The 12,488-nt window shown below is 42.2% G+C and overlaps 1 protein-coding gene across 3 annotated transcripts in view; it reads right to left on the minus strand.

Annotated features, from left to right (window-relative positions):
- Nucleotides 1-12,488, minus strand: part of lonp1 (lon peptidase 1, mitochondrial) — a 58,690-nt gene that overhangs the window by 43,560 nt on the left and 2,642 nt on the right. For all 3 annotated transcript variants that reach the window (XR_013889506.1, XM_080213100.1, XM_080213101.1), the window contains exons 2-6: nucleotides 9,100-9,188; nucleotides 7,847-7,966; nucleotides 6,721-6,958; nucleotides 2,636-2,697; nucleotides 1,831-1,960 (exon numbers count right to left, since the gene is read on the minus strand). Coding sequence is in view for 2 of the 3 variants with exons in the window: in XM_080213100.1 (XP_080069226.1) it covers nucleotides 1,831-1,960; nucleotides 2,636-2,697; nucleotides 6,721-6,958; nucleotides 7,847-7,966; nucleotides 9,100-9,188 (639 nt within the window). In the remaining variant the exon portion in view is untranslated. The remainder of the gene's footprint in view (nucleotides 1-1,830; nucleotides 1,961-2,635; nucleotides 2,698-6,720; nucleotides 6,959-7,846; nucleotides 7,967-9,099; nucleotides 9,189-12,488) is intronic.

Raw genomic sequence — 12,488 nt, forward strand, 5'->3', positions numbered from 1 at the left:
AAGTCCAGTTCATCCAAAGCTTGGAAACAGTCCTGCATCCATATCTGAGAAAGCTTTTGTATAACATCTGCTTTGCATTTGAGATGATGCAAGCAAACGTTAATTTGTACAACCAGCCCCCCACCATCAAAAGCATTTTAACATTTTGTTTCTCTGAACTATCCTCTCTTGCTCACAAGTTTAATGTACATTGTTCCATACCATCCTCCCTACATCCTTATCCAAATGAAGCAGTGCATGCTCTCCAGGTTGAACTCATTCTAAGAGATGAAGTTCCTAACCTTCTACAGGATTCTTAAACCTAAGCAACATTTCACCCAATCACTATCTAATTTCGTTCAGCTTCTCATTCTTTTAAATCTTAGTGTCCTGTACTACAAATCATGCTCCTTCATTTCAGATGCTTAATTTGAATGAAAACAAAAGGTCCTCTTTCTCACATTTCTTGATTAGTCTGATTTCATTTATGCCGTCTGCTTCAAAATCCTTCCCTGGAAACATGCACCACAAATCTATTAACATTTGGAATGGAAAAGTTTTTCTTAAACTTTTCTTACCCAACTTCCTCTTTTTAACTTGTGCCCCATGAAATTGGAACCTCAGCGACAACTTTCGCCAACTCACTTCTTCATCTTGATAACAACTGATTCATCAATACCCTTTCAAGAAGGAGGAGTTTTGTCATCTTTGTCCAGATTGGGCTATGTGTGATACTAGTTCCAAAACAATGTGGTTGAATAACACAATCACAGAACCGTAACACCACAGAAAGTCATTCGCCCATTCTGTCTGCACTAGCTCTCCAAACAAGCATTATGATTTCCTGCCATTTTCTTATTTTTCCCCATACCTTTGCACATTACTTGAATAGAAACAATCATCTAATCTTAACATCCACCTGAAATGGCATAACAAGGTATTCCATTGCATTAAACATTACGGTGTTCAAGACAGATGCCCATCATCATCATTAGGTAAACTGAGAACAGGCAATAACTGCTGGTCTTGCCAGCAACATTAACAATGTGACTTGTGTGTCCCTTTAAAGAGCATTGAAAGTAGAACAGCAGAGTGCTCCTACTGAAATTTAATCAATTCTTTACAAACATAAAAAAGGAAATCGGGAAACCTGAAGATGCTGGCCGTGATTCTCCGATAACGACTTCAACTTTCCCATCACGACCCGCAACTTTTCTGGCGGGTCACAGTGGGAAATGTGCATCACCGGCCTTGTTCCAGGATTTGCGCATGGATCGGGAATGCATATGCAACTCCCAAAGCCGATGAATAGTCGCCAGTTAGACTACGCTGGAAACCCTGGGAAGGCAGGTAAGTAATTTGAATTTTTTTTTAAAAAAAGTGTTTTAAAAGTTGTTTAAATCTAGTTATTGGAAACTTATCAGTCCCAATTGAATCTCCCACCCTGCCAGGAGTACTTCATTCTTGCGGGGTTTAGACTAGCTTGGGGAACTAGCAGGAGACCCCAGCAGAATGAAGGGGGGCAAGTGGGGCCCCCCAGGCATGGTCACTCTGGCACTACCCAAAGGGACGGGATCTATTGTGGATAGGGCCGAGGGGTAATCCGTAGGTTTGGGGGTTCCGCTACCATTTGAGTTCCAGAACTGTCAGACTCATGTGAAAAGGCCCTGCTCCCCTGGGTTTTTAATGATATTCATGACTAGGACCTCTACGGTGCAGTGTGGGGAGATTTAGGCGAGAAGCTGAACTGACAAAACAGTCAGGGTCTAGAACAGTTTTCCTGCCAATTCAGCGCTTTTGGGAGAATCATGGCTGATTTTTCTATCAGAACAACCTGAACTGACATCTTACATTGGTCTCCTCCAGCACTTCCTGTAGCTCATGTGATTCTGCACCTGTGAGTGCTGCTCCCATGTCACTCAAATAAATCGGGTTGTCCACTACTCTCTGTCCGGCCTGCATCATCTGAAGCACTGACTCTCTGAAAAGAAAGTGTAGAAATTAACACTTATTTTCATTCAAAAATAAAGAAGTAACTTCAAATTAAAAAGCCTAATGTTCCAACAAATTCTGGAGAACATGCAGCAATATTTGCAATTAAGCAACTTACCATAACTATTTGCATCAATAATAATAACAGTATCTCGTAATACACATGTACAAGAGAATAGCTTCCACTATTAGAAGCACAGGGGCCGAATGTTCTATTGACCTCATCTGTCTCAGTCAGTGGCAAAGCAACAGCACTCACTGCTGACCTCACAGAAAGCCCACCACAAAGATCTGGTGATCTTTGGCACAGAATTTCCTTTTCCTGATGTTGGTTTGAATTGGGTACCAAATTCAGGGGATGCCCAGGAACACAGTGCCATCACCAAGCAGCCAATCACCTTAAAAGTATTCCCAATCAGAGCAAACCACAAGTAAAATGCATCAATTATCCTTCATTTTCAATTAAGTTTTTAATTCACTTAAGTTCAACTTGTTCTCTCTTGGGATTTTAAAATCACTCAAGTCCTCACCTCCCAGTCTTTCTTTCCTCTACAAGCCTTATTTCAAGTTGGTTTTCAATTGCAAAAAAAGTCTAGAAAAGGCATGAACAGGAAGTTTAAAACGATGCCATTGTCCAATTATGCACACATGTTCAAACACTTACCTATAAAGTGGATTCAGAGCAATGATGTCACGAATTGTTTTCACAATTTCAGCTGTAAGTGCCTGTTAAGGAACGTCAGACATTATTCAATGTATGTTCATTTGAAATTTATTATTTCATATCACAAAACAATTAAACTATGATATGTACACTTTTGCACTTTGCAATTTAAGTGCTTCGATGTAGTTTATGTGATGAGAACATACGAACCTAAGAAATAGGAGCAGGAGTAGGCCATCTAGCCCCTCGAGCCTGCCCTGCCATTCAATAAGATCATGGCTGATCTGAAGTGACTCAGTTCCACTTTCCCGCTTTCTCCCCATAACCCTTAATCCCCTTGCCTACCACAAACCTATCTACCCATGTCTTAAATATATTTAGCGAAGTAGCCTCCACCACTTCAACGGGCAGAGAATTCCAGAGATTCACCACCCTTTGAGTGAAGAAGTTCCTCCTCAACTCCGTTCTAAGCTGCTCCCCTCATATCTCTTATCCTCTAGTCCTGCTGTCCTTTCTCAGCAGGAAGAATCTCTCTACCTCTACCCTATCCATCCCCTTCATTATCTTATACGTCTCTATAAGATCCCCCCTTCGTCCTTCTAAACTCCAACGAGTACAGACCCAGTCTATTCAGCCTCTCTTCGTAGTCCAACCCCCTCATCTCCGGTATCAGCCTAGTGAACCTCCTCTGCACTCCCTCCAAGGCCAAAATATCGTTGCACAAGTGCGGCAACCAAAACTGCACACAGTACTCCAGCTGCGGCCTCACCAGTGCCTTGTACAGCTGCAGCAAGACCTCCCTGCTTTTATATTCTATCCCCCTCGCTATAAAGGCCAGCATCCCATTTGCCTTCTTGATCATCTGCTGCACCTGCAGACTGGGTTTTTGTGACTCATGCACAAGGACCCCCAGGTCCCTCTGCACCATAGCATGCTGCAGCTTTTCGCCCTTTAAATAGTAATCCCTCCTACTATTATTCCTGCCAAAATGGATAACCTCACACTTGCTAACACTGTACTCCATCAGCCAGGTCCTCGCCCACTCGCTCAGCCTATCTAGATCCTTCTGCAGACTTTCCACACCCTCCGCACAATTTGCTTTTCCACTTATCTTCATGTCATCAGCAAATTTCGACACCCTACACTCAGCCCCCTTCTCCAGATCATCTATATAAATGGTAAATAGCTGAGGTCCCAGCACTGATCCCTGCGGCACTCCACTAGTCACCAACCACCAATCAGAATAGCACCCATTGATACCAACTCTCTGCCTCCTATTAGACAACCAATCCTCTATCTACGCTAACACCTCACCCCCAACTCCATGCCCCCTAACCTTCTGAAGCAACCTTTTGTGCGGCACCTTATCAAACGCCCTTTGAAAAAATCGAGAAACACCACATCCACCGGTTCCCCTCTGTCTACCGCACTAGTCACATCCTCATAGAATTCCAATAAATTTGTCAGACACGACTTCCCCTTAACGAATCCGTGCTGCGTCTGCTCTATCAAACAGTTCTTCTCAAGGTGCCTCACTATTTCTTCTTTGATGACGGATGCAAGCATTTTTCCAACAACAGACGTTAAACTAACCGGTCTGTAATTCCCTGCCTTTTGCCTGCTACCTTTTTTAAACAGCGGGTTTAACATTAGCCGTTTTCCAATCTTCCGGCACTTCCCCTGAATCCAGCGAAGTTTGATAAATAATCACTAAGGCATCTACTATCACCTCTGCCATTTCCTTCAGAACCCTGGGATGCATTCCATCCGGTCCTGGGGACTTGTCCACCATCAGTCCCGCTACTCGATCAAGCACTACCTCTCTAGAGACAGTAATCGTATTCAGGCCCTCAACTCCTACCATCCTTCTATCTTTAATACCCGGCAAACTATTCGCATCCTCCTCTGTGAAGACCGAGGCAAAAAACTTATTTAAAGCCTCAGCCATTTCCTCATCCCCCACCACTAAATCCCCCTTCTCATCCTCCAAGGGTCCAACATTCACTCTAGCCAGCCTCCTCCTCTTTATATATTTATAAAAACTCTTACTGTCCTTTTTTATATTTAGTGCTAGTTTAGCTTCATAGTCTATCCTTCCTTTCTTTATCAACTTCTTAGTCAACCTTTGTTGATTTTTAAACCTCTCCCAATCTTCTACTCGCCCACTACTTTTTGCCACTCTAAACACATCAGCTTTTAATTTAATACTCTCCTTTATTTCCTTTGATAACCACAGCTGATTATCCCTTCTCCTACGTTCCTTCTTTACCAGTGGAATAAATTTCTGCTGAGCACAAAGAAAGATCTCCTTAAAGATCCTCCACTGTTCCTCAGCAGTCCTACCGACCAATCTGCACCCCCAATCTACATTTGCCAATTCCTCTCTCATCCTATCGTACTCCCCCCTGTTCAAACAGAGGACACAGGTCCGGGACCCTACTTTCTCAACTTCCATCTGCATCAAAAACTCAACTATACAATGAGAACAGACTATGGAACCACAGAGCAAGGACATCTGTGCTGAAGACCTCAACCACAGAAGCAATCATCTGTGCCTCTGGGTTAGTAAGGGAAGGGCAAGTCAAATCAAAAGTTTCTGGAATCAATGTGATGGGGTGACACATGGCACAGCAGTTAGCACTGCTGCCTCACAGCACCAGGAACCTGGGTTCAGTTCCAGTCTTGGGTGACTGTATGCAGAGTTTGCACATTCTCTTCATGTCTGTGTAAGTTTCCTCCGGGTGCTCCAGTTTCCTCCCACACCCCAAAGATGTGCAGATTAAGTTGACTGGCCATGCTAAATTGACCCTTGGTGTCAGGGGGGTTAGCAGGGTAAACACATGGGGATGTGGGGATAGGGCTTGGGTGAGACTGTTGTTGGTGTAGGGCCGAATGGTCTCTTTCTGCACTGTAGGGATTCTATGATCTATGATTCTAGTGTATTTGAAGAAATGGTCTTTGCAATTGTCAGGTGAGGACAAGATAAAGCTCAGTTCTGACACCTTCAATGGCCAAACACACACATATGATTTCACTGACACCTCCACAATTTGTCCAAAATTCTGAAAGTTGCTAAGTACCGTGAATTCACAAATAGCAAGACACCATTCAGAGGAATGAAAGCAGGAGGCAGTCATTTGGCCCTTCGAGCATGCTCCACAATTCATTTTGATCATAGATAATCATCAAATTCAATACTTTGATCCCACCTCTTCCCCCATATCCATTGATCTCTTTAGCCTCAAGAGCTACATCTAATTCCTTCTTGAAATCACATAACATTTTGGCCTCAACTGTGTTCTGCAGTAGTGAAATCCACAGATTCACATTTTGTGGGTGAAGGAATTTCTCCACATCTCAGTCCTAAAATACCCCTTATCCTCAAACTATGACCCCTAGTTTGATGTTCCCACCATTGGGAACATTCTTTCTAAATCTACTGTCTAATTTTGTTAGAATGTTATAAGTTCCTATTAGATCCTCTGTCACTCTTCTGAACTCCAATGAACACAATCCTAACCAATTTAGTCTCTTCTCAAATGACAGTCCTACCATCCCAAGAATCAGCCAAGTAAACCTTTGTCACACTTCCTCTACATCAAGAGCATTCTTCTCAAATACAGAAACCAAAACTGCACACAATACTTCACTGGCCTCACCAATGCTCTATATTACAGTAAAACATTCCTATCCCTGTTCTCAAATCCTCTCGTTATGAAGGCCAAAACACCTCCTTTACTGCCTGCTGTACCTACACACTTACTTTCAGCGACTAATGCACGAGGGCACCAAGGTTTCATCGTGTATCCATCTCTCTCAATTTACATCTATTTAATTAATCTGTCTTCCTATTTTTTCTACCAATGTGGATAACCTCACATTAACCTCATTACTTCAGAGGCAGTAAGAAAGGGAATTTAATTTCCTTGCACCAAGATTGTTATTCGCTAGAGAAGTTAACTGAAGGAAAACATGTTAAGACACTAACATAGGAACCCTGTTTTAAGGGAACATAACTGAAGGTAGCATATTTAAATGATTTTGGGAAGATTTGTACCTCCCAAAGTTTTCCTTTTGCAACTTACTTTGACCTGTTCCGTGACCTGAAAGTCCTCATGGATAACATTTTCCACTTCTACCATCAGCAATTCACCCAATGGAGGTATAAATGACTCTACTGTCATATCCACTTCTGAGAGTTTGCCATCTGCTTCATCAATACTGTGATGTTCTTGTTTGCTCGGAGCTTTGTGTTGATTCTGCTCAAATTCAGCAGGAACTATTTCATCAGCACTTACTTCCAGCTGTCTCTTTAATTGGATTCTATGGAACAAAACCAAGAATCTTTTGGGTCCAATGCATAGGCCAAGAAAAAGCATTAAAGAAACCAATATTCTAAAAACTGACCAGTTTAAAAGCAGCAACTTTGGTTCAGTGATAATACATTTTTCTCTGAATCAGAAGGCTGTAGGTTCAAGTCCCATTTTTAACATTTCACTAATGCTTCTTTGGGCTTTTTACATTTAGACACACTCAGTGGTTGCAGCTGTATAAATGCAAGATTTCCCCTAACACCGCAACAGGACTAGGAAAATGTTCCAATCTAAATTGGAGCTCAGAATTGAAACAGAGAAATGTGTTTGGGTGGCAGAGAGGGCAGATGATCAAGAATTTAAGAGTATACACAGTAGTAAAGTTAAAGCTATAAAAATAAATTAGGAGATTTAAACAAAAAAAAACTTTTTTTTCCCCCCAGTAATTGAAGAATAAATCCAAAAGTGATGATGGAGCAGTAGAGGCCATTAGAAAAGGGACATCAGACCAAAGAAACTAATTGGCAAGGAAAGGTAGTCTAGTTCAGCCATTAGTTTTTTTCAAAATCCAAACTTTAATCCATTATGTTTATATATTGGAGGAGATTCTAATACAATTTATATTAATATTTCTTGTATGTATTCTACTGTCTGCTAGAATTATTGACTAAATCTGATTGCAGATTGGCTTCAACTAATAATTTTATCATCATTGATTAGGACCAATTCTGTATAAATTTTATTTAACTACTCCATTGGGGGAGATTATAAATTAAAATGTAACTCATGTTACATGACTTGGTGGTTTATGATACATCAGTTAATAAAAGACAATTGTAAAAGATGCAAATTTTCAGTTTGTTAGAAATCAAGGAACTCAATCTGATGTGCAACTTACCTTCTGTGCCCCATTACTATCATCCGCAATCTGTCTCCCAAATCTTGCATCTCATGGATCTGGACAAATGTTCCTATCTTGTAAATTTCAGCCAAACTTTCAACTGTATCAGATTCATTGCTGTGAATTTACAGAATCAAAACAAAACTTAGCAACACTACATGCTTCTGTTTCGTACTGTTCTTTCAAACCAAAAGCAAGCTGCAACAAAAATGTTAAGAGTTTGAAAATAAATCATTGGCTGTACTCTATTAAAAAGGTTACTTTATATTCTTTGTTTAAATACTGATCGCAAGTCAACAATCCAAGGGTCAAAGTGGAATGACCTTGACCTTTTACTTCTACAACTTTCTTCCCACTTCTCCTGAAGTCATAGATAATCATCCAAGGCCAATTGTCATGTGAGTTGGACGGTACATTAACAACATTTCAACAACGCTGCTAAGGACTGGAGTGAGAGGAGGGTTTACAAATGGCAACACAACCAATTGTCCTCATCATAGAGATAGGGAATTTTCCAGCAAGTATCACTGGATGAGGATCAGGAATGAAAAGTTAAAAATTGATTTCCTCATCTCATCTAAGATACTTATTGCAACTTGGCACCAGTTGAGATCAGCCAATTCAACACAGACCAGGGGACACACATGGGTTCATTATTATCTACCAGGCTATTCTAACTCCCTGGATAAACTTACTGAGCCCTTAGGGGAGTCAACACAAGTGAAAAACACAGAGTTAATTACTATATTATTCTTATCTGTGCTAATATTAATTCTGTGTTCAAGGGAGAGCCAGTAAGTTAAGTTTAAATAGAAAAATAGTAGATCAGGAAGTGGTGGTCTATTCATTTTAGTTGAAGACAAGCATTTGTGTAAAATAGATTTTATATCTATAACCAGATAAATTATTAAGAGGGCTGATCAACTTGTAACAAGACTGCTCAGAAGTTACTACACTGACCCCAGTGCAAATGCTTATTGTCCTGTATTTCTGGCAATGATCCATTTTCTATTTTTACAGGCCTACATGAATCTTAGAATCATACAGCACATTTAAAATCCAATTATTCCCACACCCATGCTTTTCCCATAGTCCAGCAAGTTTTAGAGTCTGAGTAGTAGAACTGTTAATTTAAATAGAACTTCTCTTACAATGCTGTTTTCTCCCTCCATTACAAATTCCAGGAGCCTGTGTAATGTCTAAACACATTGATGTTAGTGCAAACTATCCAGGACCAAAACATCACTTACTTGTCATCTTTTTTAAGAAATACACCTGCGTATGGCTGAGTCAAACGTACTTTTCTTCGGAGGAGTTCCATTAACTTTTTATTTTTAACCTATAAAAAGGGAGTGAATATTCACATTACTGTCAGCACCAGTTCAAAAATTTAAGACATGCAGTTTAATCCCTAAATAAAAACAGCAACACTTCATTCATTTAATTCTAAAAACTGTCAACCACTTGTCTTCAGAAGTGATATTTTGCAGGTCGGTAAGCACACATGGGGTGTTTGTCGTATTAGCACTTGTTACAGTATCACTTTATGAGTATCAGGCAGGTTTACCCTGAACATGAGCTGGAATTTGACTCACACACTCAAAATGATCATCCTTATTAAATGCTCAATATTTTAAATATTGGGGTGGCACGGTAGCACAGCAGTTAGCACTACTGCTTCACAGCTCCAGGGACCTGGGTTCGATTCCCAGCTTGGGTCACTGTGTGGAGTTTGCACATTCTCTTTGTGTCTGTGTGGGTTTCCTCCAGATGTTCTGGTTTCCTTCCAAAGATGTGCAGGTTAGGTTGATTGGTCATGCTAAAATTGCCGCTTACTGTCCTGAGATGCATATGTTAGAGGGACTAGTGGGTAAATATGTAGGGATATTGGGGTAGGGAGTGGATGGGAATTGGTGCAGACTCGATGGACCAAATGGCCTCCTTCTGCACTGTAGGGTTTCTAAAAAAATCTATTTATTGTTTCAATTTTGCTCAGGAGACTTTTTTTTTCCTTCATACCCAAACATCTCTTTGAAATTTATGTTTTAAATGTGCCCAAGCCTCACCTTTATGAAATTTGCTCATCGGACTTTGTAGTGAGAAAAAAATTGAAACGTGGCCCCTCACACAAAAAGGTTCAACAAGTCTGTCCTAGATGCTTTTAAGTAGCTCAACTTAGCAGCCATTTTTCCTGTGTGACTCAAATGCTTTAAATGGCTATGTGCCAGAAGGCATCACAATCCTCTCTTCACATGGACAATGATCCAGATCACTCCTTAATACTGGAATGACAAAGACAATAAATTCAGTAGAGACCAAAGATCACACTTCCCTGGTCTGTATAATTCAGTAGTACGAGTACTTTATTCACCTGCATAACTATCTTGAATGTAATACAATGTTCTAAACTATGGCATATCTGATAACACATTTTCATTTTTAAAATTTAAATCAACGTCATTAAATTATTTAGATGCCATTGCTTATCTCCAATTTTGTTGTCCTTTGAAAGTAACTTTCATGCTTGTCAGTTGGGATGCTAAGTTTAAAAAATACTGGGAGAAAGATTGGACAACTGTTCATTTTAGCTGGAGACATACAAATGCTTGCACAAGATAGATTATATGACCAAATAAATCGGCTATTCACAAGGCTAGCCATAATTCACTTGTAAACTCAAAGCTCCAGCCAAGGGCAATCATCAAACAGGAATTTCCGCTGTTCACTCAACAACAATGGCTGTCTTCTAATTCCTTAGCAAATGGATTTTTTTCCCAAAAATATACTTTATTCATAAAATCTCAAATTAACTATTGCAAATCTACATGGCTTTCAATTGCAAACAGTGCAGAATCAAAACATTTTTACAAATTACAGTCATTACATTTCAATACTTAACGCTATATACATGCCTCAATAAATTAGTGTGTGCCATTATTGCTCAGATTGGCACACAGTTAGGCAGGTCAAGGGTATTCTGCAGTTCCCGGGCCCTCGGTCTGCCTACGTTAAAAGGCCTTATAGTGTGGCCTTTCCCCATTGTGCCTTTGTGGCGGCTGCTCCAAGCTTCAGCGCGTCCCTCAGCATGTAGTCCTGGACCTTGGAATGTGCCAAACTGCAACACTCGGTCGAAGACAGTTCTTTCAGCTGGAAGATCAGCAAGTTTCGGGCGGACCAAAGTGCGTCCTTCACCGAGTGGATGACCTTCCAGCAGCAGTTGATATTTGTCTCGGTGTGCGTCCCCGGAAACAGCCCGTAGAGCACAGAGTCCTGCGTCACTGAGCTGCTCGGGACGAACCTCGACAAATACCACTGCATCTCTCTCCAGACCTTCTTTGCAAAGGCACATTCCACAAAGAGGTGTGCGACCGTCTCATCAGCCCCGCAGCTGCTTCGAAGGCAGCATGTGATGCTGTTGAGACCTCGAGCGTGCATAAAGGATCTGACAGGGAGTGCCCTTCTCACCACCAGCCAAGCCAGATCTTGGTGCTTGTTTGTCAGTTCTGGTGATGAGGCGTTCTTCCAGATGACACTGACAGTCTGCTCAGGGAGCCATCCGACAGGATCCGCCGTCTCCTTTTCTCTCAGGGCCCCAAGGACGTTACGTGCTGACCACTGCTTAATCGCCATGTGGTCTAAGGTGTGTTTACGGAAGAATTTCTCTACGAAGGACAGGTGCTGCGGTACGGTCCAACTACTCGGAGCGTTCTGCGGCAGTGTGGCCAGACCCATCCTTCGCAACACTCGGGACAGGTAGAACCTCAAAAAGTAGTGGCACTTGCTGTTAGTGTACTGAGGATCTACGCACAGCTTGATGCAGCCTCACACAAAGGTGGCCATCAGGATGAGGGCAGCGTTGGGTACGTTTTTCTCTCCGTTCTCTGGAGATGTGTGCATCGCTTCCCTCCGGATGCGATCCATCTTTGATCTCCAGATGGACTCGAAGATGGCCTGCGTCACTACTGCAGCGCAGGATTTGGGGATAGGCCACACCTGCACCACGTACAACAACACGGACAGCACCTCGCACCGGATCACTAGGTTTTTTCTTGTTGTGGAGAGGGAGCATTGCTCCCACCAGCCCAGTTTCTGCCTGGCTTTCACGATGCACTCGTCCCACTTTTTGGTGCATGCCCCTGCCGCTCCAAACCATATCCCCAACACCTTCAGGTAATCTGCCCTGACGGTGAAGGGGACAAAGGATTTGTCGGCCCAGTTCCCAAAGAACATGGCCTCGCTCTTACCCTGGTTGACTTTGGCTCCCGAAGCCAGCTCGAACTGCTCGCAGACCTGGAGGAGCCTGCGAACAGATGAGGGGTCCATGCAGAAGACAGCCACGTCATCCATGTACAGGGAGGTTTTGACCTGCGTGCCTCTGCTGCCTGGGATTGTCACCCCTTTGATGCCTGGGTCACTTCTGAGAGCCTAAGCAAAGGGTTCAATGCAACAAAAAAAGGACAGAGGAGAGAGGGCAGCCTTGTCTGACTCCAGACCTGATTCGGAAGCTGTTTCCCACCCATTGACTGAAACTGCGCAACTGATGTCTGTGTAGAGCAGCCGGATCCAATTGCGGATTCCCTCCCCAAAGCCCATTTTGGAGAGCACACCCATCATGTAGCTGTGTGATATTCTGTCAAAC

This window comes from Carcharhinus amblyrhynchos, chromosome 26 (assembly GCF_965287045.1).
Source record: "Carcharhinus amblyrhynchos chromosome 26, sCarAmb.v2.hapA, whole genome shotgun sequence".
NCBI lineage: Eukaryota > Metazoa > Chordata > Chondrichthyes > Carcharhiniformes > Carcharhinidae > Carcharhinus > Carcharhinus amblyrhynchos.